Genomic DNA, 27,714 nt, shown 5'->3' on the forward strand with positions numbered 1-27,714 from the left:
TCAGAAAGTAATGACAGATGTTTTTTATGTTTGCTGTAGTCTGAAGTTATATCAAACAGCAATATTTGGCTATATTGGCTAAACTGCTGAGTGTCTAAGGGATCAAATAACATAGTGATGATGCCATAAAGCAAGTACACTAAAGGGTTGCCTTTTTCCAAGCTTTGTCTGATGGGAGGACCACAGTCTCAGACGAAGAAAACATCTGCAATATATCTTTTAATGAAATCCTCAAACCGTCTCATTCAACACTCACTTGAAAGGATGTCCCTCATCGGTCTTCTGCACAGCCTGCAGCACAGACTTGTAGATCCTGAAGCTGATGGTGGCGGAGAGGGCTGCCAGGGCTAAGTAGGCTCCGACACTGACCACGCTGAACTGGGTCAGGGAGAAGAGGAGCAGAAGCACGCTGCTGAACACGGCTCCCGACTGCTTCACATTCCTCCAGTAGAGCAGGTCAATCGCTGTAGGGTGGGAGGAGGAGGACAGGAGAAGGACAACAGGGTTAGGAGGACCCAAACAATCAGCCTGACCTGACCTCTCGCCCTGACACGGAGGCCAGGGATCATAGACAAGCTCCCAGTTTGTCATGACTGACTCAAAAGGACATGGGAAATAAGGGAAAAAAACTGATTTATTTACAAAAAAATAAATGAAATGAATAAAGGGATTAGATGTGTAAGGCAGTACAATCAGTGGTGTAGGTGAGTGGTTGTGTGGCAAGTACGGGGTGTAGGTGTTGGGAGGGTAAATAATGATAAAGGAAACCAAACAAAACATGGCAAGAGTCTCAATGAGAGGACTGAGCTTTTAGAGAGACTGGGAGCAAGTCAGCCAAACACGACAGCCCTGCCTACAAATTAGGCAACACAACGCTGAAGGAGAGGAGAAGATGCGCAACCAAACAAGCGGGCTGTCACATCCATGGCCGTGTCCTTTTCAAAGTGGATGATGAGGCTGCTGCGCCCTACACACACCACACATTTGGGTCAAATATCTGGAAGCTGTTCACAACCCAACGTCCTCAGAGAGCTCCGGCTGTCACGTGATCCAGTTTTAACCCAGCTTCCTAACCTAGCTTCTCGTTAGTGAGTTGTAGAGCTGAAGGTGTCTGAGTGACAGTTTGTCAGTTTGGTTCCTTTACTCCTAAATATAGAGTGACCTTTGGAGAAGATAAAAGCTGACGCTCACTTGTTGAGGACTTCGTACTTACATCTGACGTGTACCTATCGTCACCTGGACTGCTCTCACACATATACAAACATACATACAAACAGGCTGCTACACTGAAGGTACACCTGCCCCGGCTCCCCTGAGAACTGAATTAATGATTGACCTATAGCTCAGAGAAGGCAGTAGCAGAAATAGAAGCATTATCAGCAGTTTTACAGATAACGGTTCAATGTGACCTGGCCAGACGAGCACTTCTGTGGTCACTGACGAACGATGACGATGCTTCAGCGCAGCAGTGCCTCATTAGAACACGATTCCTCCTACAGGAACAAACTGTTGAAATATACAACAACCAACACACGCCTGCAGGCGCTCATACATCTTGCTGCACCATTTTCCTTCTACTCTTAACATTTCCTCACTTCTCCGGGTGGTGGGGCCTGTAATTCAAAGCCTCTCGCACAGATGAGAGAGAAGAAGTGAGAAGCAAGGATTAACCCAGTGTACCATTACAGCTCCGGAGGCCGACATGGTCCTCAGCTGGCAGTCGTCTGTGTCAGCTGGAAACACGGGCCTGTTTCCATAAGCTTGTTTCACCTCCACCACTACTGTGAGTCTAACAGAACTACCAGCATCAGTTCGCACCGACACCTGGACATCCTTCATGTCAAGCAAGAGTGGTGCGGTAATGTAAAGTTCAGAAGAGAAGAAGGGCTGCTGTGGTCTCTTGGGGTGTCTTACTCTTCCTCTCTGAGCTGTCCGCAAGCCTGCCTGCTCTAATTTTAGCTGTGGAGCTGTGAGCAGCATAGTGATGACGGCCATCTTTACTCTCCACTAAAAGGCATCTGTGGATGCCAAAAAGGCAGGCTGGAGCTGGGTGGCAACAGTCATTGTGGCTAGTCAATCTCTGCTACAGTACACAGACACTAACTGAGCCTATACTGTAACATAAGATATAATGATCTGTTTAATTTGTATTTCCTGATCAGTTTACAGTATGGACATACAGTGTCCATCAGCCCACTATCAAATCAAACACACTCATTCAGAAACAGTGGGAACAGCTGCTTTACATGCACCACTCCCCACAGAAGCCATTGTTGCTGCCACTGGTGACAAACTGTCCATGTGGTCTGATTTGAATGGAGATGCTCACACACACACACACACACACACACACACACACACACACACATACACATACATACATACAGGCAGACAGGTAGCACACACAGCAGCTGTAACAACACACATCAGACAGCTATGGCAGTACAGACAAGGTGTTGACCGGCGACAGCAGCGACTGTCTGTGCCTTGTGATGTGCTGCACAGACAGACTGCACACAGCAGACTGAAAAGCTTTAGCGAGTGCAGTAGAAGCGTGTACTGACCTGCGGCTCCCATGGCTGAACAGGGAAAGAGGCAGCTGCTTTATCCACGGACAAAAGGAGAGCACTGAAGGGGGAGTTTCCCCCCCTGCACAGGAGGGGAGGGGCCACAGCCACACCAGCAAATCAGCAGCAGCCTGCGCAGGGGGACTGACGGAGGGAAGGAGGGGAGGCAGGGAGGGAGGGGGGCATCTATGGGGTGCGGTTGCCAAAGAATCACATTGCAATCCAACACACACTGACACACACACATACAAACACACTTTCTCTCTCTGTGTGAGCTCTTTCATGCTCAGGCTTTTAAGAGCAGTCTCGCGTACACGTGACAAAGACGCCTAGCAGCGACTGAAATAAAAGAAAAAACTAAAATATATAAATATTTTAAGAAACCCTCCTTATGCACAAAGACTGCATCATGCAACTTCTAAAGATGAGAAAACCACCCGTGATAAACCGCTCAGACTGTAGTCATACATATTCTCCATTAAAATGCCTCGGCGGCTAAGGATCTGCTGCTGAGCACCTGCCTGATGCAGTTACCATAGTTACCGTGCTCCATTTTCTCCCCACCGCTCACCAAGAGATGGAGTGAGGCAGGAAGGGAGGGGCCGAAAAAGAGGAAGAGGGAGGGGAAAGAGCTTTCCTTAGGGAACAGAGAGAGATTCATTTGCTCTGAATCTGGGGGATCAGCGGCACATAATGTGTCTCCTCCACACCCCGACAGATGAAGACAGCCGCTCCCTTTTATTGTGGAACACAAAAGGACAATGGCAGATTGAACACAAGGCCAGTTAGTCATCAAGAAAATGAAAATTCTGTTTGTAAAGGGGTTAAAACTGTCACTTTCCTCACTCAAATTTGTTCAATTTTGTGTCTAATTACTAACTGATTACAAGAATAAAACCAGCTTGGGTATATTAGACGACAATTGGGGTGACATTTCAACTGTTTACATTTGATGAAACCACAATCTGATACTCATCTATAAAAAGTATGTAGTTGTTTATGTTATTCAGGAAAGCATTAATGGTGCGATGGAAATAGATGTCTTCTATCCAAAGTTGCTCATTATTATTTGGAAACAGTCAGCTCCATGATTACCTTGATGCAGTTAAAAAAAGTTCTTGTCTATCTTAATCAATCACTGCTTTAATGCACCAATTTCATTCATCAGGACAGTATGTCTGTAGAGTAACAGCATCTTTCGATTTCTAAAGCATTTTTTTGAGTATCTCATTTTTTCAAAATCCCCAGTTAAAGAGGGGGGGGGGGGGCCTTCAGTTCATGAAACTTATAAAAAGAGAGAGGGAGAGATGAAAAGTACAGTATGAGGATGGGGAACTATATTTCATAATTAATTATATGGCAATATTAAATCGTTTTGCCAATTGCCAATGAATATTAAGTTAGAAAGTGTTACAAACCACTCCCATTTCTTCTATCTGAACACAGATACAAAACAGATACAGATACAAATAATGACATCTGTGTGCACCAAATTCAGTTAGTCTTTGACAGCAGCAAAAACTGAACTGTATGGCTGACAGTTTAAGTACAGCATGCAGGATGTTGAATCAAAGTACAGAGGAAGGACAAACACAGCCTACCAAGCTCCGTTTGTTGATATGACTCTTGCCGCTGCTACGCCAAACGAAAACCAGAGCAAAAAATGATTAACACCAGTGACAATAATACAATTCCCCCTCCCCCTTTTCTGTAGTGAAACTAGTTTAGCCTGACCTCATTAAATCACTGAAGACATCCTTGTGGCCTCAAACAAGCCATCAGCCGGAGTGAGCAAACATGCAAAGGGACTTCTGCTGCCAACAGTCTCTCACAGCTGAGATTTGGTATTCAAGACTCACGCTTGGAAATTGGGTGTGACGATGACGATTAACATAAAATGTATTATCGCAGGGACAATTTTGATGTTTTATATAAGGTGTAGACAGATGTATCAGTCTGACAGCTTGTCCGACAGGAATGAACAATAGCAAATAGAGCTAGTTAACAAAACATTTTGAACAAAAACATCCCTAAAAAAGTTTCAACTACCCCACCATCTTTAGTGTATTTCTAAAGCTTGATTCTCCTCTCAGGCCACTTTACTGAACAAATATACGTATACTTAAGTATCACTAGCATTGAGTAAATCATCTGTGTTATGTAAAAAAAAAAAAAAACTGGCCTGTCTGGAACTCCTTCTTTGAATACCTGGGAACCACTAAATCTGTGAAGATGGGAGTTGGACTTGGGACTGACGGAACAGGCCTAGAAAATGAACGCTGAAATATAATTTGGTATGATATCATAGTGCAAAGTGTATCGGGCATTCCAGATGTAAGGATGACTGTCCACTTTTTTTTTCTTTTTTGTATACAGTTTGTTTAGTCTCTTTTTGTTTGGTTTGGTTGTCTGTGTTTTGTGTTGGTATATTGTCTGCAGACTGTGAAAAAAAACCTGCCCCTCCAAACAGTTTCTTCTGCCACATAACGGTGTGAAACCACAACAAATTAAATGTGAGTCTTCCTAAATCCATAAAGTTGTATACACTACTAATTATGCAATCTGATTCTTATTCAGTACGACATTATTCAATCGTTGCCATGTGCTAATGCCCACTGCATTATTGTAACCAAATAACTGTTTGGTTACCTGCCTGGTTCTTTTTGTCTTGTTTCAATTTCTGTTTTGTTGTTGGATATTTTTGTTGTAAAATTCATTAAAACATTAAATTATATGACAAATAACACTATAGATTTAATTTTAGCCACTTGATAAGGAGCCACAAAGTGTACACAGTAGTGTTTTATACATTGTGATGCATATATTCGAAAACTGTTGGCCATTGTGTGCCTTTTTGAGTCCTCTTAGTGTTTATTTTGAATAAGTCGTAGAAGCATGACTCAGTTTTGGATATGTCTTCATCACTGTTATTGCTGGTAATTTATCTTGAGTGTCTTGGTGACAGTGAGTCAGTACTGTGCATGTGCAGTGATAATGACTCAGGGTGATGTGCAAACATTTAACAGAAAGAGAAAGCAAATCTGCTCAATTTCATCCTCTGCTGCGCTGTAACTGTATCAGCTTAATTTGATGCGTTCCTAATGTTGTGGACAGATCCTATCAGATATCCTGTTACACAGTCTCAGACATTCATTTCGGCCAAATGAAATGAAATGACTCAGTAGAATAATGACAAATGGTTTGTCATCAAGGTTATTTTTACAAAGCAGCAGCACAGCCACAGTCAGTGACTGTTGCAGCCATTGTTGGGATACAATAAGCAGACCATTATTGCGTTTTCACTGCTGAGCCCAACCTAAAAAGATGACAGATAATAAAACGCCACCAGTGTGGAGGAAGGGGCGCCATTTTCTCTGCTGGCCCCGTCTACGAGCCCTCCATGCTATGGAAACAGACAGACGGAGGATGCTCCTCTCCGGCCCAGTCTCTGCAAGGTGCCATGGCAGCCGAGGAGATAGGGCTGATGTAATCAGGATGGGTGTGCCCTGGTTACCATGGAGACAGTCTGTCAGTGCCGTCCGGATGCTTGGACTGCCTCGTTACACAAAAACAGAGCATACGCCATATAAAACCCGCTCCCCTGCACAGTTGCAAAATGGGGAGGGTGATAACAATGACACGCCTTAGTCCACAACACTGGCATCCATATTAACATGCACCCAAAACAGATGGTGCCCAGCATGCTGGTGTGTGTGCATGTATTTTCCATCACACCCACCGCCGTCTCTCACCCCCTCTCCGCTTTGTTTTTTTTTTTTTCAGACGCACACACATGCAGCAAAAAGGATCTGTCATCAGGGCGTGTCCGTTTTAAAGGAGGCGCAGGTAAACAGTGCGGTTTGATTCCCCAACACCAGACAAATACAGTTAGATGACAAATCTACAGATGCAAAACACACATACACACACACAAGGATACAAACCTATATTGTCTGAATATTTAACCTACATGCAGAGATAACGGCCCATCTTTCACAGCCACAAACAGACACAATCAGACTATAAACACATCAGTACCCTGGCCCTTCCAGCTGCTCCAGGAGCTCTCCTTCTTCACATCTGCAGTGGCCTGCATGCTGGTGATCAGTTACGTCCCTGTTCTCTTCTCTCTCTTTCTCTTTACGGTGTCCGTTTTCTTCTTTGTCTCCCTCTTCTTCGGCTGCACCGACTCACTCACTCATCCCAAAAAGGCATGAATGGTCGAAAAGGATGCAGCGATGACGGAGAGGGAGGAAGGGAGGGAGGGAGGAAAAGGTTTCCGAGGTGCTGCCGGCTCGCGGAGCACACAGACTGATGCTGTGGAGCAGCGAGCGCTGGCTACAACAGAAAAGAGCAGGGAAAGTGCGTATGTGTGTGTGTCTGCGTGTGTGCGCGCTGGGGGGAGGGGGACAGTGGAGGGGGGTTAAATTGTAAACACAATATCACAGTTACTGCTGCAGCAAACCATCCATGCAATGATTAAGAGCCTTGGGGGGTAGAGAGGGTGGGTGGTGATGGTTGGAGGCTCAGCTTTTTTCTTGAAGGGCAAGGTACACAGGCTTTCACAATAAAAGCCCTAACAGAACAAACTGGTAATAGAGGGGGTACAAGCAGTGGGAGGGTTATCCCACATATGCTTTGATGAGATACCGAAACACTGTCATACACTTGCTAGCATGCTGCCCTGGCTTCTCTTGTAGCCTGTTAGTCTTTCTTCATATTTATTGTTACAATTTGTAATACAAGCTGCAAATATAGTACACATATAGAAACCTAAAAGAAGAATAGCAGTCATTTTAATTAGAGCTGTAATGATTAGTCAAGTATGAATCGATTATTAAATTATTCCCCAACTATTTTGACAATAGATTAATCATTTTCAGTGATTTCTTTAAGAAATAAATTCTTGGATTTCAGCTTTTTAAATGTGAACATTTTCTAGTTTCTTAACTCCTCTGTGACAGTTAACTGAATATCTTTGAGTTTTAGATTAAACAAGACATCTTGGGCTTTGGGAAACACTGAACGTCATTTTTCACAATTTTCTTTTGTGGCCCAAACAACTAATAGATTAACTGTGAAAACAACAGATTAATCAACAGTGAAAATAATTGTTAGTTGCAGCCTTAATTTCAATAGCCTGATGTCATTTTGCACACCAGACAGGGTGCAATAGCAATATTTTCTGTAGGTTAAAAACTGCTAAATTTGAAACCATGTTGCGTAGGAAAAATATGGCAAACATCCAGATCCACTGTTCTTTATTTGCACACAACAATATTTAATGTTGTAGCCAGAGATTCAAATAGCTGTTTCCACTATGACTCACTGATAATTGAAGAGGCAAAGTGCCTGTACTTTAATAATTCACAGCATGAGAGACACACTGAGCAATACAGTACATTGCTCCCTGTTTAGTACCCTCTGGATGTGTTTGTGCTTTACGATTTCCTCCCTTGAATAGATTTGTCATGCAAATGGAGCTGTAAATAGACCTATGACTCAAGAAAAAAACAACGTATGATGCTTAAAAGCAGAGAAACAAGAGAAACAGCACTGTCACTGTTTAGGGCTAACAACATTTTTCAATCCCATCAAAGCCGTCAGCCCCCTTTGTCGCCCCTCCACCCCCCTGCAGACGGCCACACCTCACACCTTCTGCTCGCTGCAGCCATGACAGGCTTCACTGCCAGCACCAACCAAGAGGAAAGGAGAAAACATTTTTCTCTGAACACACGCTCCCTCATCACTGTTGCTATGGCAACTGGCGTGGAAGTGCTCCCACTGATGAAAACATTATCTGCTGGTCTTCCACAAAGCAGCGATGACAAAGGTGCACTGCACCCTCTAGTGGTGAAGACAAAACAGACGTGACCTGCTTTTTAGCATTTCCAGAACCTTCTTACAGTCTGAGTAAACAAAACAAGGAGAGACACTTTTTTGCTATCTAACTACATCAGCTTGCAAGGTCACTTGTAAGGTTATCTCTCACGATCTTCACATTCTGTTGGACTGTGGTGCATCAGTGGCTGTGAGTTTCAGGAAACCCATGCACCTGTTCCTTTATCTTTGGAAGCCACAGAGAAGCCAAAATCAAACATAATTCATTTAAATGTGTTTTTTTCTGCTCTGTAATTTTATATAATTCAAGAGAATGCCTTCAAAGCCCCTAAGTAGGAGTATGCCCCAGTTTTGTCATCATTATGTAAACCCACCATTTACAAGGACAGAGAGAGAACAGCCAATAGAAGTCAAAACACCAACATCAAATGTGCAGCTTAGACAGCATTAGCTCCTGCTAAAAGCAACTGGCATGTCTGACTTATCCAATCACAGCATGTTAAAGAGTGATGTAAGGAGACAGATGTTGTCAAGATGCAGAAAGAGTCTTTTTTTGCTCAACATCTGCAATTACATTTTTTATTTGAGCTTTTTTCCACTGAAAGTTGAGAGTAATGTTTATAGGTTAGCCAGTGCAGCTGTTGAGCTTTAGTCGTCATGCACTGCCATCAATGTGAATCATTGCATCCTTACTCTGCTTTTTTCTCCCTCAAATGTACCACCAGGGGGAAGCAGACCTCAGGAAAGTACAACACAAGCACTTCCCACCCACCCCTCGCACAGACACACACACTCAGCAGTGGTACATCCCATTTCTCTCAGCAATCCTGTTTACTTTCCCAGCCTTGTCAACAAAACAATGTCAAAGCACACCGTGCAGGCAGGTAGCCAGGAAGTAAACAAACACAAACGCTGCATTAGTGATGTGATTAGAAATATGCTGTCCATAATTTTCAAACAGTTTATACCCCTAGAAATGTCAGGGAAGATTTTGAACATTAATGCACATGCAGTAACTCTTTTTCACTCAAGGCATGAAGACACACCAGCACACACAACACTACCTGTTTCACAAGCTGACAGCGCTATTTCTGGAAAGCCACTACTCAAGATAGCAGCTTATAAGCCAAGGTGAAACCACTGCAACAATGAAAAGATTAGACATTTTTTGTGAAATCCTATTAATTCCACAAAGTGGCAGTAACAATGAATATTAGAGCCCAACTGACATTATCGGCCTGATATTGGTCTATTACATCTTCAGATTAATAGCCCATATCGAATATGTCCCTGAATATATGTTGTCTGTAGAGCTACAATGATTAATTGATTAGTTGAATTAATAAATTATTCAACAATCCAAGATAACTGAATAATCATTTGGACTGTTTTTTTTTTCACAAAAAAATTCCAAATTGCCTGATTTCATCTTTGATATGAATATTTTCAGTTTTCTTTAGTCCTCCATGATAGTAAACTGAATATCTTTGGGTTGTGTACAAAACAAGATATTGAGGACATCATCTTGGGCTTTGGGAAACACTTGTCAACAATTTTCATAATTTTCCGATGTTTTATGGATGGATTAAAAAATAATGAAAATAACTGTTAAGTGCAGACACAGTTCTCTGAGATGCATCCATATGAAAGCTTTTTTTGTTTTAAGATTGTTTTGATTTGTTAGCTTTACAGGCAGCATTTTATGTATATTTGATCTTTGTTCTTCATTCTGGTTTAATAAATACAAAAGTTTCGCTCTATTTGTGTATCTAATTTATAGTTATTTATAATTATTAAAAATATTGGTGAAAGTTCACTGTTTCAGTGCCCTGATATTATTTTGAATGGTAAAGTTTATTGTTGTAAACTTTGCGTGCTTGATAACTTTTTCAAGGATGATATTATATTATATTCGGTATACAAAATATTGGCAGACATATTGATATCGAAATATTTTTTACTCCCTAATATTGACATCTGTGTCAGGCCCAAAAATCCACTATCAGTTGACCCTACTGAATATTTTAAATTTTTTGCAGAGGTGAAACATATCATTTTGAAAAACACCAAATTCTAGATAAAAGAGAAAAGATTATGAAGACTGACCTTTTTGTTTATTGAAGCCAGGGAAGAGTGAAGCAGCAGGTTTTCCAAGGTCTCCTTTGCCCTCGTTGGTGTGCTTGTGCATGTCGTCCTGGTGGGGCTTCTCTGATCGCACCTCTGGGGGCACGGCAGCGGTGGGGGGCTTAGGCTTGCTGGGGCGTTCCTCCTCTGTTTTCACTGGGGTCTTGACCTTTTCTGTGATCAGGGGCTCAGTTGGCACCACCTCAGCCGTACTGCGGGGAGGGATGGCGCTGGGAACAAGGGGAGAAGGGGGGCTGACTCCCGGTTTCGGGCCACTGAAGCCCTGCTCTCTCTTTGGGCTCTCTTCAGACGCAGACTCAATGAAGAGATCGCTGTCAAGCTCTGCCTCCCTCTCCTCCCTCAGAATGCTGTAGGCTGTGGGAGGAGCGTGGTTGCCAGCCAGGCCGAATCCACCCTTGGCGACTGGGGGATTGTCAAAGGGGTTGTTAGGCTGGCTGACAGTGCCCTTGCTTTTAGGCGGCTGGGCAAATGGGTTGCTACTGGCCTTTGGAGGCTCCTCAGACACCAGCTCGATCTCTGAGTCTCCAGACTCGGCGCTGCTGCCATCATGCTCCCTGCTGCTGGCCTTTGTGCTGGGAGTGCTTTTGGAAGCTGCAGGCTTCACTGCATCAGCCTTGAACATGTCATGGGGAGGGAATTCTTTCTCTGCTCACAAAGAAATGCAGGGAAAAAATGGGTATTAGAGTCTTCATTTACATTACAAGTCCAGAAATACATCACATCTAACTAAAAGTTACACCATGTAACCTAAAAAAATAAATAACACAATCCTCCTCTTACATATGAAATTTTAACCTCATAAGCAATAAAACACACTCTCCCTGTATTCAATACATTCACGCTTTCCTTTTTTCGACCTTACTTGGTCTGTTGTGCCAGTATTTTAAGGTTGATATTATTAGCTAATATTAACAAACTTTTCACAGTTATTGTTGTATACCTGCCATTACTGAGTCAATTTGCTGACTTGTTGTTTGTTCAATACTTTTGCTACTGTTTACTTCACTGAATGTATCTGACATCGGAGTCATACATGTATTTTTATTTGAGATGCATGATATTGGATTTTCGGCAATATCTAATATACCAATATTTCCAATCTCATTTTGCAGATGCTGACCAATATATGCACATATTTTTTCCAACTAATTGCAGAGAACATCTCCTTTGATGGAATTAAAATATTATTATGTCTACACTTGCGGAGATGGCCCACTAGCAGATTCAAACATAAAATTCAACGCTTTTCTGAAGAAATGTGATTTGGCTCCTCCTCGCATGACCAGTGCAGAGCAATCATTGCAAATAGCAACTGTGATATTCATTTCATTCTCGCATCACATGCACGTAATTATAGGTTAAGTAAATAATATTTGAGAGGATCAGGCAGAAATGGAAAATAATATTCATAAGTATGTTTTCATTAGTATATAATCACCTGAGAATATGAAGTGTTGTGTTTTTGTTACCTTTGACTGAGCCCTTCATATCTACAGAGGGCATGGGTCCCCTTCCACAGAATCTGGCATGTTGTACCACAATTAGAGATGCACCGATTTCAATTTTCTTGGCCAAGTCCAATTTCTGATTTTTTTTAAGGATCTGACCTGCCGATTCCAATTTCAGTCTTTCTAAGAACTATAATTGACAGCATTCACAAACATATTTGCAACTTTTCTTGTAAAAATTAAATTGGATGTTCATAATAAAACATTGACTATACTATTTTACATTTTCTCCAGTGTCCTCCAGGTTACAGCCAAGCCCTATTATATTTTTATATTAAGATAATGAATAGGAGGAATGCATGGAATCTCACGGGATTTCGCAGGATGCGATTTCACGTGATCTCATGTGGAAGCAGATGTAAACAAACCGGAGACGGTAGTAAAACTTTGCCGTGAGAAAACCAGATGAAGAAGGATGAACGAGGATGAGAAAATGTTTTAGGAGACACATCAACACAGGTTGTTCTGCCAGAACAGGAGGTGAGATTTTAACTGTCCCTCTGCGAACAGCAGTCTGCTGGTGGCCAACATTAGCCTAAAGAGCGACAAAGTTTATGGCTGTTCTGTGACATTGTCAGCTGCTCTCTCTCATTGTAGACTGTCTGTCTTCTCTTCACCCTGTTCTTGGAAGCTGTCGCTAACACCAACTTCATGCAAGCATGTGTCTGAGTGTGTGCAGCTGTGATCAGCACTGTGGTGAGTGTGATAACACGGTCAGTTTGTCTGCTGCGCGCATGACGTGACTATCGTGTGCAGAACACATGTGTGACAATGATGGGCACAGATTTGGATATGTGACGCTGACTGGCCGGTCATCGGTCAGGCCAGAAAACCAGCCAGTTCCGGTCTCTGGCTGGTCAATCAGTACATCCCTAACCACAATGTTTCTACAAAAGCCCAGAATGGCCCAAACCAACACTGGCTGTAGATATGACCTTCTGTGATTTTCGCAACTTTCTCGACCATTGTAGTCTCTTCTGTACGCTTGGATAGTAAGCCATTTGATGCCACTAAATCCTACATACTGGTCCTTTAAAAAGTATTTTGAGCCAATATCAATATTTCATTGTAAAGCCTTTTCTGATGATGATGTGCTGATAATATTGAGCATCCCTCGTTTTTATAGGATTTTTTTTTTTTTTTTTTGGATGAAGATATTTCATTTAATTGATTAGGCAAAAACACACTCTTATCTAGTTAACAGTTTCTCAACCGATTTTCAGGTAAATGAACTATACTACAACATATACTAATATTGCAATATGAAATAACATATACTGCGTAGCATGATCTCACATAGCCAAAATATCTGGTATTAAACCAATGACAATCACAGTTTCAAGTTCAGGTGAGACACGACCACAGGACGCAACAAAGAAGTTCACGTCGCAATGTATTTAATGGCCACACGTTGCCTCTGTTTTTGCCTGTTCCTCAAGAGGTACATTATTACAGTCTCCTCCAGCCTCACCATGTTTGTTGTTTTCAGAAACTTTTGACTCTTCTTCTTCCTCTTTGGGTAACGTGTGATTCTAAGTGGCAGCCTCTAGTGGATGTATTACTTATCATCCATGCCACAGTAAAATGACGCATGGAAGTGTGTGGGCAGTGACGGTTACAACATTTGAAACAAATTTATCTATTTAAATACATACGGGGAGCATACAGTGTATGAGCCTTTAAGGTAGCTCAGAGGTTGTTGTTGCTTCTTGTAGCGTCATGGACGGTAAGGACAGTAAGGGGCAGAAAGTGCCCCCTGAAATAGTCAACCAGTTGCAGGCTTATTCCAACAGCTTACTTCTTGTGAGTCAGACTAAATATACCATGACGCAGACTTACATTGACTTCACCCACTCCTATATCTGACTATGTGACAGGTGTTTGTGTGTGTGCTGTGCTTACGTGTTGGTGAAGCATTGGGAGTGGAAGCAGGGCTGTCGTCCTCTGGCTCTGATAGTGTCACAGTGGGAACCCCCTGTAAACCCACACTGAGGACGTTTTCACGCTCAGACACGCTGACAGGGGAGGGTTCTTTCTGCAGCTCGGTCTTGGCAGGTGGGGGCTGAGACTCGGTCAAGGTGATCTTCACGGGGCTGGCTGTCTGTGGGGTGCCTCCCAGGTTTCGGTAGGAGCGGTAGTCTGACAGCTCTTCATCAGATGGCTCCTCCACATAGGGGAAAGAGTGGGAGCCCAGTGCTGGACCTAAGTTTTCCTCCTCCTCTTCCTCCTCCTCATCCTCATCTCTTCCAGAATTTTTATCTATGTAGCCGCCCAGTGAGTCACGACCACTTGAACCTGTGTCCACCAGGCTCTGCAGAGCCCGCTGCTGGTCACGGCGCTCATCCCCATGGCTGATGTCCATGTAGTTGTATGATTCTGTCTTATCTGAGCCAAACAGAGATTTTGGCATGTCGTCAGCCAGGTTGGAACTCATTTTGGTGCTGGAGCTGAAGCTGTAGGTGTCGCTGGAGAAGTCATCCAGGACAGAGGAGCCAGAGGAGGGCTTGGTTGGTTTCAGGTCATCTGACAAGTAGGAGGCTTCTCGACCTGAAGTGAAGGTCTGATTTGACAGCAGGGAAGTGTAGACATCACCATCATCGTTCATGGGCTTCCGGAATAAGCCAGACATGGAGTCATCTACAGAGATTGACAGAAAGAAGGCGACTCAGTGAGGTTACACACAAAACACTGATGAGAAAGAATGACAGCACTCTCTGTGTCACACGATCATGAGCTGTTTGATTAATGAAAACATCCAGTTAAACAAGGCTGTGCTTCAGCTGCCAGGGAGAGGGGCTGTGGCACTGTGAGAGCGGCACAGTCACACTGGCTGCTTGGCTGTGAAGATCAGTGAGGCAGCAGTAACAGAGGGTACTTGTACCCGGTGCCTGACAAAGGGGGATTGTTCAGTTCAGACCCCAAAAAACCACAGTGCCACAACCAGAGTCTGTTCTAAATCACGCAGGCAAAGGCCTTTCTCTAGTCACATCTCTGCTCTGTAATCACTAATCCGCCGCCATCTCCCCTGACAAATTAGTGTCATGAAAATGAATGCACTCACATAAAATATGAACAAAATACTGTGCACACTAGCATCTCCAAAATTTAAATCGCTTAAGCTAGTCAAGGCCAGGTTGACAAAACCGTTCAATGATACATGCATAAAATAAATATTTAAAACCCTGCATGCTGACTGCATCCTGGTATTCAACACACATGAAAAACTTAGCCTAGGTCCACACTAACAGAACCTTAAGACAAGTCTTGCTGGATTTAAATACTTATGGCCCATAGAATAATAGATAGGAAATAAACACGTTCATTCCATAAATTCTTGCTAAAGGACAAAATGACACTTGTTGCCGTGGATACCAACGTATTATTTGGCAGAACTGAGGTGATTTACGGGTGTATGTGTGTAAGAATATGTTGATGTCAATGATTATATGTGATATCCACCTTTCTGTTAGTGTATCATGGCCTCAAGGGTAAAAAGTTATAATCAGATGACAACAAAGTCGTAGTAAAATGTCAAATATGCAGCACTATGGTTCATATTGTGGGTTGACACAGAAATTATAATAATTACAGCATTTCAATTGTAGTGTTTGCAACCACTATTAAGAATTCAAAGCCGACAGACTGTGTTGATGTGAGCTGTGACTTTGTGTGCTCTGCTGTAAAATATCACTCAACATCTCACTGAATTATTTGTTACAGTGCTGCTGCTGCTGAGAGGAAACATTAAGGATGCTGCTCATATTACATATGACTTGAAAACAGGAAGAGACGTACTTCATAGGCATGTTATTTTAAATTATAAGGGCCAGAAGTCGAGGTCAAGTATTCAGATTTGTTGATTTTATGTTTCCAGTCTTCCAGTCATGAAACTTGGCCAACAATAACAGGGCTGGAGACAGTGTGGGCACATGGACACCAATGACTCCCACATTTTTTGGACATGTCCAAATATTCAAATACTGTATTTTGGGGGCTCCGAATGCAGATGCAGCAGCTGGTAGCGCCTTCAAACTTAGCTATTTTTCTCTGTTATTTTTTATGGCTTTATTGCTGAAACACAAATCACCAATGAGAGAAATGCAGTAATAGTTGCTGAAAAATGAAGCGTGGGGTTTGGATTAAAGAGCAGCAGACCCTAAATGATGAACAAATGCAACTGGCATCTTTCCAACATGCAGTCAGAACAGCATCTCAGTTTGGGCTATTTTACCTAAAGGGCAGATCACACAACACAGTGCCCAAAACCACAGCAGGAAGAGGGAGGAGTCTGTGCCTTTATATTGATGACACTGTGCTCAAACACAGTCAAAGTTGATGGACAGTGTTTCCCAGAATTTAAACTTTTAATGTGAAGATCTTGACCACATTATTGTCACCATCTTGATGCTGCTGTTTACATTCAGCCTTGATGCAAATTCAAAAAATTGACTATATAATTATTTCCTGAGTGTATATGTGTATGAATATATGTATTTATTTAGTTTTTTTATTTTCACCCTATTCCATTCTGAATTAAATTATCTGTATAATATTTTGTATTTTCTGTGTAGTATCAAGAAACTACAACTCTCGATCCCTCCCAATTGTCACTTATGACCCACTGTAAGTGTATGGTGGTGGCTGTATCTGCAGAGACCCTACCCTCAGTCTGTATTTTCTCACTATTTTGCTGTGCTCGGGATGTGCTACCAACCCAAAATGTCTGTACTTGATGTCCTGGGAACAAGACTTAACAATCAGCTATCTTTTTGGTGTGTTTACAAATAGCTCAGACAAATCCTACTGACTCTATCTTTAAATATTAAGTACAGAAAAAGGAAATTCGGCCAACAAACTCACACTACCTCCTGTCCAAACACAAGTATAAACACAGCACCCACACACATACACACACTATACATCATCATACATCTGCTGCTACTGTTTTTGTTGTGCTGTGTACAAGTGCGAGTTTATACTTCCACAAACTGAGCTCCTCCTCTCGCTCTCTAGCCCTGCTTCTCCCAGGGCAGCGGTGGCGCTATAAATAGGCTGAGTCCAGCTGCTGGGGTGGACGAGGGGGAAGATCTAAAATAGCAGCCTTAGGGTTAGCTCTGGAGAATGCAGACTGACTGACAGAAGACCCAACAGGTCAGGACGTCCCGTCCCTCCCTGCGCTTCCTCTAAAAGGCCCCACCACCCTTCCCCTCTGCTGTCCTTCCAACTGCTGCTCCCTCAGTCATTAACAATACATCATACCGCAGTACAATGGCAGAAACACTACACACCCATGCTGGGACACAGCGGGTAGGGTGACGTGACAAGAAGGAAAAGCAAAGCAGACCCAGACGCTCTTGAGCTACAGATTATTCTGTATTTAAAGGGAGAGAAGAAATAATCTGTACAACAAAAATAAAAAGGGAGGAAGAATTTAGGATAAAAATTACAGATGAGGAGTGGAAACAGATGTTAAATGAAATTTACAAACTACCAATTCCTCATTTGGAAGAGAATTATTTGGGAAGAAGGATTCTTGACCCCAGAAATGATTTTCAAATATAATATAAATTTAAGCTCTATGTGCTGAGGGTAATGCTGAAGTAATGCAAATTATTTATATTCAATGAATTTTTAAAATATATATTTGGGTTAGAAGTTTTTAAGCTTGTAGCAGAGATTTTTTGTTATTTTAAAACTCTGTATTTAAGAGCAAAGCATGTAATACTCAGAAAACCTCTGGTCTCAGTCAAGATAAAAATGATTTATTCAGAATCCTCAGAATCACAGCACTGAAACAAATAACATGAAAATGATGAAAAAAACACACCTCCAGATTTATTAAAAGGAGATATAGAATTCAAGATTCATCATTTTTTTTCATGATTATGACTTGTTCATTTGGAAGCAGTTATGCTGCATGTATGAAATCAGTCTTAGAAAAATAAAGTATAACAGAATAGACTCAATGATGTCTTGTAGAGCAACATCTGTGCTGCCTATGGATCCAAGCAGTGTGCGACACACCACAGCTGTTGAGCCAAGTTCAGCTCAGTGACATGAATGCCCTTGATGTGCTGCTAAAGCGGACCAATGTATAATCCTCTTAGTGTACTACCATTGTATAGGTCCCATCAGCCATCACCCTGGCAACACCATCATAATCTAACACTCCCTGATTCACTGTACTACTGTGCAGATGTGGGAAGCACTCAGAGCCACTACAAACTGTGAAGAGAGGTGAACTGCCAGTAATCCTGTTGACTGTAGGCAAAACACACCCCCCTCTCTACGTAACAACACAGATAAACTCACCAGCAGCAGTTGCATAAGGAATCTGCAACGATAAAGAGGCCAGATGCTAACTGAGCAGCTACTTGACAAAGTTGGTGTGTGGAGATTGAAGGCATTCTGAATCTGCTGATATGGTGTAGCACCCAGAGACTCTGGGAGAAAAAACCCACAAGGCCAAAACAAATGCTTTGCTGCGCTCAGATGGGATTGGACGTGACAACAGAGGAATTCTCAGCTCACACTGTAGCCACACAACATAATCATGCCACTGAAAGGATGGTGCAGTTAAATAAATAAGTCCTGGTGGATGTACTGCGAAGGGGCAGTCCTTTTGTTGTCCTCTGTGCAGCCAGTGCAGCTCCGAAACTAATGCAGCCTGACAATCTGTGCTATGCCAAGGCATGGGCTCCTAATTATCAGGCTACAGACAAAAACATGTGAGCACAAACAATATCAAAAGGGCCGGAGTTACAAAATGAATATATTACCACTTTGAAATTAAGGCTTTAGTGAGCTGCATGTGGGACTTGGTGCGCAGCAGGATTTACTCCCTTGAAGACACTTACTGATCCACTGCAGTTATTCAATGTGGAATAAAAGGCCTCACTCATGTGAATAATAGAAAGGCATTTTAAAATGTATTGATGAGATGCAAAGAGACATTTCAGCTATGCTTGCTAGGTGGAAGAACATCATGTTATCTGTTGTACCGCCAGGATTCCAGTGCAGAAACAGAGGAGACAAACCATTACAACAACAAGCTGCACTGACTTCAGAAGAAACAATCGCTGTCAGTCCTGCCAAACAATATGTTTTTGTTTTTTTTTGTTTTTTTTTACCAATACTGATTATTAGTGATCAAGAAAACCAATAACAGATATTTGGAACCGATAAACAACTGCAGTAAAAACTACAATTACTGCCTCTTAGTGGTACGCCTTCACCAACCAGTCAAGTTGCTGTTGACATCTATGTCTGTCTAGACTTATTTGTGGTGTAGCCTTTGAAGGAATTTTATAAACAGTATGAAGTGTTTTTTGGGGGGAGGGTGAGGGGGGCAAAATCAAAGTTAGTCCAAGTGGACATTTGTACCCAATTTGAAGAAATTCATCAAGACAACCAAACCACCAAAAGACATAAGACTTCAGGCATGGCTGTCACCGGTGCAAGGGCATAATGAAAATCTTGGTGTCAAAATAATATAGAATAAAAGAAGAATAACACTAACTCCAACACAAAATTTCATTGAAATGCCTTTAATCATATGTTAAGAAGGTGTTGTGAGTGGGACATTGAGTGAGGCCACGGGATAGTAACTACAGAAAGGGAGACATGGCTGCATCAGAGCCAAAGCAGCAAAATTTTAAAATAATTTCTTATTGGCATTCGTAATAAATAACACTGACTCTGATAATGCTCAATATCCCTATGTCCAAGCACACGCCATCATCATTTCCAACAGTAATTCAGCTTTACTGTGAAACATCTGTTGATGAATTGCACTGTAACGATTCTGTCACTCCATCCATGACCCTCTCGACTGTGGTGTCACCTTTCAGGAGTTCTCTTTCACTCCATGACCTTGTGGAAACCAATCCATCAAGATGCTTACTGTGCTCTTCTTTCAAGGCCATTTGTGCCTTTGACATTAAATAATAATATGCTGTAGCTTTATTATTATAAGTATAAATTGTCATATTTATTGGTAACTGTGCAGTACTTTGTTTAGAAGATAAAAGGAGAAAATGAGGCTGACATGGATGTGCACATTAGGACTGCAGCTATCGAATATTTTCATTATTGATTAATTTAAACTATTTTCACAATTAATTATTTAGTTATAAATGCTCAATGACTCTTCACTTAGTATCACAAAAGACAAAGAATAGCAGCAAATCCTTAAGATTTAAGATGCTAGAACCAGAAAATAATTTCAACAACATGATTCTACTGCAGAGTGGTAGATTCCGTTATAAAGTCCATTACTTGCTTTATTTGTCACAGTTTAACTTAAACACTGCTCCAACTCCTAGTGGTTTCTGGCTTTAAAAGCTCTGGTTACAACTTTTATGCTTATAATGTATTGATTACAATATCCTTGGCTGAATACATGAATACTAGTCACTAACTATCCCACCTTAATGTGGGTAAAAAAGAAGAAAATGGAGAGCACAAAGACAGTCTATACTAAGAGCTGAGGTACAATAAAACCACTTGTGGAAGTCGATTTGGGAACAGCTGTGCTGCGGGATTCAACCAAGCTGAGCTGCATTGATCAAAGACAATGAGGACATACAATTACTGTGAGAAACGTCAGTATATCCACCATTCTTAAAAAAAATCACTGAGGGCCATGCAGGACAAATGTTATTGTTCCAGCAGCCTTTGTCAAATATAAATCAATGTGGAGCCAGTTTAAATAAAAGCTAATCTGTCCCCATTCAGATTCTGAAGCTGTGGTACGTACAGTACCTGTCTTCCACTGTATTGATTGAATTTTTCTTGCTCGGATAGAGCTTTATGGATGAATGAAGAGGATGTAGGAGGATCGAGACTATGTGTCTACAAGCTGTCTGCTTTAGGTCAAAACTGTAAATTTAGTGAAACTTTGAATTGGCATTTCACTTTTGTTGTATAGACAGAATTTGGCACTAAAGAGTAGAGACGCAGGCAAGAAGGCAGGCATACGTAGGCTACAGTGACCCACACAACAAAATTAGATGTACTACGCTGTTTTTAAGTGTCTCTGCTGATAGAAGCTCTAATCTCATGAGCATTTTTGAAGAACTCTGCTCAGGGATTACTCTATGCCCACAGGCTAGAGAGCTGGACTGAGGCAGTTAGACTGTAAACATGGCATCATATTTCACTTGCAGGCTTCCAATTGTTTTCAGGATAAACACAAGGGATAAAAGAACATGAGAATGATGATTTATAGATATGACAATAGCATTAATGCTTTGTTATTGTCCCCTACAGAGGAGCTTTTGAGGCTCGGTCTGTCATGCTTTTATCTGTCCTTTTATCCCTCAGCATTAGCTAATTGGTCCTGTAGACAGATGAAGATGAATGAGATTGGAAACCTGGCAGGTAACACATAGGATGAGCACTTAGGCCCAAATCATTCTGGAGAGCAGACACGCCAGAATATACTGCACACGCTTTAAGCCTTATTTAATTATGTAAGGTGCTTGGACAACACAGTTTTAACCACAAGCTAATGGAAGTACATACAGACACTGGCTCACACCTGGGAGCTGCTCTGCTGACCACTGAAATCTGAAGGATGCTGAATTAAAGGGACAGCTCACCCCAAAATCAAAAATACATATCTTCCCTCTTACCTATCTATTTATTCATCTAGATTGTTGTGATGTGAGTTTCCAAGTTTTGGAGGTATTGGCTGTAGAGATGCCTGCCTCCTATCAAATGAAATGGAACGAGATGACACTCTGCAACAGAAATCATGACCCAATCACCCAAGATAATCCACAGACCTTGTTGTGAGCAATATCATGTAGGAACTATTTTCTTTCTATTGAACTGCAACCACCAGCCTTATCACTGTGCAGGAGGAAGCGTGCATCTACTCATAAACAAGAGGTTACAGCTGAGTCAAGAAGGATGCCATTAATGCAGGCCGGGTTGCAGGTGCATCTGAAATAAGTGGGGGTGCAGTGCACTAGTATCTACAGTGTATGCTAGCAACAACAATAAATAATAGTAGGCATTGAGGGTCCAAATATAGACTCAGATGATCAGATTATGCTAGAACATGCAGACAAGAAAAAGGTGTGAACAGTCTTGAGTGAACACAGTGTCATTCCTTTTCAGGTTGCTGAGTCAGAACGGCACCAATGATACGTTTAAAAATCTAAATTTCAACTGACCATGCAAAATATTGAATTGAGGGTGTAATGCATGCCTTTGCACCCTTGTAAAAATTAGCCAGAATTAATGTTTACATCCTGCACAATCGCAAGAACAACACTCTCATCCATGAGTAGATGCACACTTCCTTCTGTGTCGTCATATGGTTGGTGGGTGTAGATAGAGAGTAGTTCCGAGATGAAACTGTACACAGCAAGGTCTGTGGATTAACGTATCTTGAGTAAGAGGGTCGTGATTTCTTGAAAGAGACACTGCTTTTGAGTTTTTCCAAATGTATTTTTGAGCACCACGAGCTGAGTGTCATCTACTTCCATTATATTTGAGAGAAATAGCACTACAGGTAAGAGGAAAAATATGCATTTTTGATTTGGTTTGAACCATCCCTACCACCCCCAAGACAGTTCTATTTCCAGTTTATCCCCGACAGTCTGGCCATTTGAACTATCGGCCTTGTCGTCACAGCCTCGCCTCTCTTGCCATTAGGCTGCTTCCCCCTCCTCCTCCTCCTCCTCTTCCTCCACCCCTGTATTATCTTGCATCTTTATCATCTACTCTGAAAAGACCAAGCACTGCTCGGCCCCCTGGGAACAGGAGCAGAGCTCTCACCATCTAAAGGCACAAATGCACTGCGCACAAAGTGCTTTCTCTATCTGAAAGATATGGACAGGACCCAGCCAGACATATGCTGTCTCATCCCTGTCACTGATGATATGCTGAAACGGAGAAAGACTCGTATCTAATCCACCTCTCAGGGACTGGATTGTTTCTCATGACTGATGCGCTTTGTCAGGACATGATGAAGTGACCATTATAATGCACTGTAAAGGAGTTATAAAGAGCTGGTTGGAAAAGGAAGGAGGTGTCACTGTTTGTGTATAATGTGCACTTAGTTGTTTTCTTCTGTGCCAGAAAGCAGGGGAGGCTAGTAGACAGACACAGTGTGTGCTAAAAACAAACTCGATTTTCACAGAAGACCTGATCATGATGCAGCAATATCTTCCACAACTTTCTTTCTTTCTCATGCCCCTGGAAATCCTCAGAGGATGGGAAACTTTTGAGGATAAAAGAGGCTATACTGCACTGTACTGTCTGTGATCCACGGCTAAGGTTCTGTCCTGTGGTAATTTAATATAGCTGAAATCAGCATTATCTGCGTCCTGTGGGTAGATCACTGTTGTGAACAAGATTTAGGACAGGCATGGATCGATTACCTAGCGAGGCAATTCTAGACATCTTGAAGAGATACTATTTCACACAGTTTGTGCTCTTTAAAGGCCAGACTTCTTTTCTGGCCTCAGTCAACAAAAAATCTTGAATTTTTTTACATAATGATCCACCAACAAAGCAGAGATGGAAAGTGTGTTTGAAGGTAGAGTATGCAGGATTTATCAGCTGCTGTTTGTAAATACACCGGAAAGATAGCTGATTGTTGAGTCTCATTCCCAAATCGTCAAATATCAACACTTTGGTTTGGTAAAGCATCTTAACACAGCAAAATAATAAGAAAATAAGGCCCATTTCGCACTGGACAAAAAACCCAATGACATCTGCTAACATCTGGCTTTTGTCTTCTGTGAGAAAGGGTGCAATTGACATTCATTCTGGGTAAAATGACTCTGCTGTAGCCACAGGTATTTATCGGAAATGAGGGCTTGTTGACTCCATCTATAACTTCTGCAACTCTTTAACCCGTGTGCTGCTTGGCTTGACTTGATGTTCACATGGCACAGGTTTGCAGCCACTTGAAGGTATGTAATTATCTGATGCACTTGTCTTGGGTTGAGTGGCTATAAAACTTTGGATTAACACGTTTCCGATAAATTCTTCATTATAAAAGCCCTGTATTATTTTGTTATCTAAAAGCTTTTATTATGAAGCATCAAAATCAGGAAATATTTTGTTTTTCGTCAGCAGTAATATAACACAACTCCTATACAGTTGAAAAAGAACATGAAACAGCAAAATAAAGCAGATACCTGAGCATACAAATAGGGATGCAGAAGAGAAACTAAACTTCAAACCACAGAGATTTAGTTAGAAGATACAAAAGTACTGAGAGATGAACATGCAGAGACTTCTCGCACAGACATGAGTTGAGTCTCACCTCAACAAAGGCAAACTCATCTACTGGCAATAGAAAAGTCAATTGCCTATTTTTAGCTATTTTAAAACCCTACATGTCCGTAAATGTCCGTCATGTAAAAACAGTATAAGAAAATACAGAAAGAATCCAGGGTCTCTGTAGATACACACACCATGACACACTTTTAGTGGGTCAAAAGAGATGATTGAGAGGGATTATTTTTGAGTCACTATTTTTTTGTATTGCTTTTATTAAAGAAAATCCTGTGTAGTATGCCTTTGGGAGTGAATATCTTTGACAAAGATCAGAACAGACTGTGGTTTGAAGTCAAGAGGAAAATGTCCACTCCGCCCCGCTAGATATGATGAGATTTGCACTATTCCCACCAAGAACATTAGTGACACAGTGCATCGCTTCACTGGTATGGACACAGCTTAGCTGGACTCATAGCAATAAGAGCGAGCCATTCTTTCTTGTTTTAGGAATCAAAACACAATCTGTGTGTGTTTGTGTGTGTGTGTGCACCTACACAAGTTTGAGCCTGTCTGGCACACTGTAATGAAAGTAGAGCATGTGCTTTTGTTTGTTTTTTGTGGAAAGTGGGGCCAAACAGACGACTAGACGGTTCATTATTTCACATATATTTTACGCTTGTGTAGCTAAATTTTGTTTTGCCTTTTCTCTAACTGCAACAATTTTGCTTTGAATGTTAAAGTTCTGCTTCCATGCCAAATTCTCAGCCATATAGGATTAAATTTAAGTATTCAAATAATGCTCCTGTACTCAACAGATAGCACCCAGCAAAATGAGAAGGCCTGACCAGCAAAGAGAGGAAACTAGGCGGCCTTTTTAAAAAAAAAAAAAACATCGTCTCATGAATTTTTCAGTGAATTCGTGAATGAAAGTGCAGGGCTCTAGTTTTGCTCGCCAAGCGAATAGTGAGCCCTGTTCCTTCAGGATTAAAAATAGCAGCATGTATGAGCCGAGCGGTGCTGAGGAGAGTGACGGACTTAGAAACTGAGGTCTGCATGATGTTCCCACAAAAACACTGCCCCCAGCATCCAATAATATAATTATATCATCATCAACAGTACCAAAACAGGACTGCAGGAATCGTGTCATCATGCAGGCTACTTGTTACAGTAGCACAAGTAACATATTTAGGTCCAGTCTCATTCTTTTGATAAACTGTAGGATTCAATTATTTTCTACCCGGTCACTGGCTATGGAAGCTATGGGACTTAGGCCTGTGATCTATTTATCATCCCTCTACCCCACCATTTTCAGAATGCAGGTATTTTATTATAGATATTGGCCTACATGTGGGAGCTGGTACACTGAACGTTCAGAGGCCATTCAAAGTTCAACAGGCTATTTGTTAATGCATGCTGCATCCCATCTGAATCCTGCCTATGTGATCAAATCTCATCAACCAAATAACTGTGTCAACTAGTGGGAGAAACAAAGGGTCATATTTGATGTTTCATTATAACTGTCAAAGGATAAAGCCCTAACTAATCTGAATTATTTTAGTTTCAAAGATGTCTAATCTTATTCTCTTTAGCAACACTTGTGACAACCAGAGCTGTAGCTGCCATTGAAGACAGTGAAGCCATGTCCTCTGCAATTCTTTCTGGTGATTTGGATGTTTCAGGCACCTGGAGGGGATTTGTATTCTACACTGATAGGTATTTTGCGGCTGGTTTTCATAAATTTAACCAGCTTTAACCTAGCTATCTGGCATCTTTGTTTCTGTGTGTTCAAGTGCTTAAGTTTTAACTTGGCTGACAGACAAGCCGTCTGTCGTAATGTTAAATCCGTGATAAATGGACTCGGCAGCGTTTTTGATGTGGGTTTGTTAATACCTCACAAATGAAACCTAACATGGCTGAAATATCATAAATTCATAAACAGTAATTATTAAATTTAGAGCCTGACCAATCTATTGGTTGACTGATACTGGCCTATCACAGCTTTATTGATCTATATTAGTATTGGCATGTATGTTGTCCCATAGGTGCCTGTATGAAAACTTGTTTTTATTATTTTTATTTATTTGCTAGTTTTCTAGGCAGTATTTTGTGTATATTTGGGTATTTTCTTAATTCAGGTACAATAATGGTTTACATTTGTAGTTTTTAATAATTATTTAAAATACAGATGAAAGTTTACTGATTCAGAGCCCTGATATATATAAAAAAGCTCATTGTCAAAACTGTAAAATATCATGCCTCCATTACATATCTTTGTCACAAGTGTTAACCACTTTTGAGGGATCATTGCAAAAATGTGTGTATATAGTATATATTCTGTATAAAGAATATAAGCTGATATATTTAGATTGGTATCAGAAACTGCCCCTCAAATCCTCATGGATGACCCATGTTCTTTGGATTGGATGTTTCATAATTACGAATAGATGAAGCTCTAACCAATATGAATGAATTTATTTTTGAGGATGTCTAATCTTGTTTCCTTCAGCATCACTGTTGTACCAGCTGATTTACTACCATCTTATGGAAGTTACACTCTGGCATCTTTGTTCCTGTGTTTTCAAACGCAGAAGTTTTAACTCAGCTGAGAGACAGGCCGTCTGTCGTAACGCTAAATCTGTGACAACCGGACCCGGCTGCGTCTCTCTCGTTGTATTTACACCTAAATACCGATGTTTAGTTGTTAGAGGCTCACAAAATGAAACCTAACGTGGCTCAAATACTATTAATTGACAAATAGTAAGACTTAAATTGCGATTTAACTGCCCGCTTTACCTGTAGATGCAGTTTCCATAGCAACGGGCGGCCTTTTACCGTCGTCCTGATAGGGATGAAATTGTTGATCCAGGTCGCCCGCCACCTCGCCGCCTCTCGGCTTCAAATCTTCACGTAACTCGCCGAACCGGGTCGGCGTGTTCCCAAACAGGCCGTTCCTCTCGTAGTCATCCCCAAACCACCTCCCTTCCGAGCCTAGCTCCTCACCGGGCTGAGCGGACATGCTTTTTCCTGTTGTCGGACACACGATAGACTAGCTAGGTTACTCGGCTTCTTCTTCTTTTTCTTCTTCTTCTTCTTCTTCTTCTTCTCTGCCGTATGTAACTGTAAATAAGCGGTGTCAACCCTTCCCTTCTGCGCTAGAATGGGTAACGGAGACAGACACACAACAACAATGCAGCTCCTGGCTGGCTAACGTCTGTCTGTGAACTGAGCCGGGGTTTGTGGATGCCACAGATGAGGCGGTGCGGTCGGTCGGTCGGTCGGTGTGGGGAGCAGAGGAGAGGAGTGAGGGTGATTGTTTTAGTTCACTGCTCCAACGGTGACGTCATGGTGTCCGCGAGACTCACGGTTGGCACCACAGGCAGTAGAAGAGGAATTTACTGTCAGTGGTTGGCACT

At 41.7% G+C, this 27,714-nt stretch overlaps 1 protein-coding gene across 1 annotated transcript in view; it reads right to left on the minus strand.

Annotated features, from left to right (window-relative positions):
* The window catches only part of rtn1a (reticulon 1a), a 31,029-nt gene extending 3,436 nt beyond the window's left edge, over nucleotides 1–27,593 (minus strand). Inside the window, exons 1-4 of the mRNA XM_084742615.1 lie at nucleotides 27,095–27,593; nucleotides 13,964–14,698; nucleotides 10,515–11,198; nucleotides 257–464 (exon numbers count right to left, since the gene is read on the minus strand). Coding sequence (XP_084598741.1) covers nucleotides 257–464; nucleotides 10,515–11,198; nucleotides 13,964–14,698; nucleotides 27,095–27,317 — 1,850 coding nt within the window. The 5' untranslated portion in view covers nucleotides 27,318–27,593. The remainder of the gene's footprint in view (nucleotides 1–256; nucleotides 465–10,514; nucleotides 11,199–13,963; nucleotides 14,699–27,094) is intronic.
* Nucleotides 27,594–27,714: the final 121 nt, after the last annotated feature.

Source organism: Lutjanus erythropterus, chromosome 18 (assembly GCF_056507025.1).
Source record: "Lutjanus erythropterus isolate fLutEry1 chromosome 18, fLutEry1.hap2, whole genome shotgun sequence".
NCBI lineage: Eukaryota > Metazoa > Chordata > Actinopteri > Lutjaniformes > Lutjanidae > Lutjanus > Lutjanus erythropterus.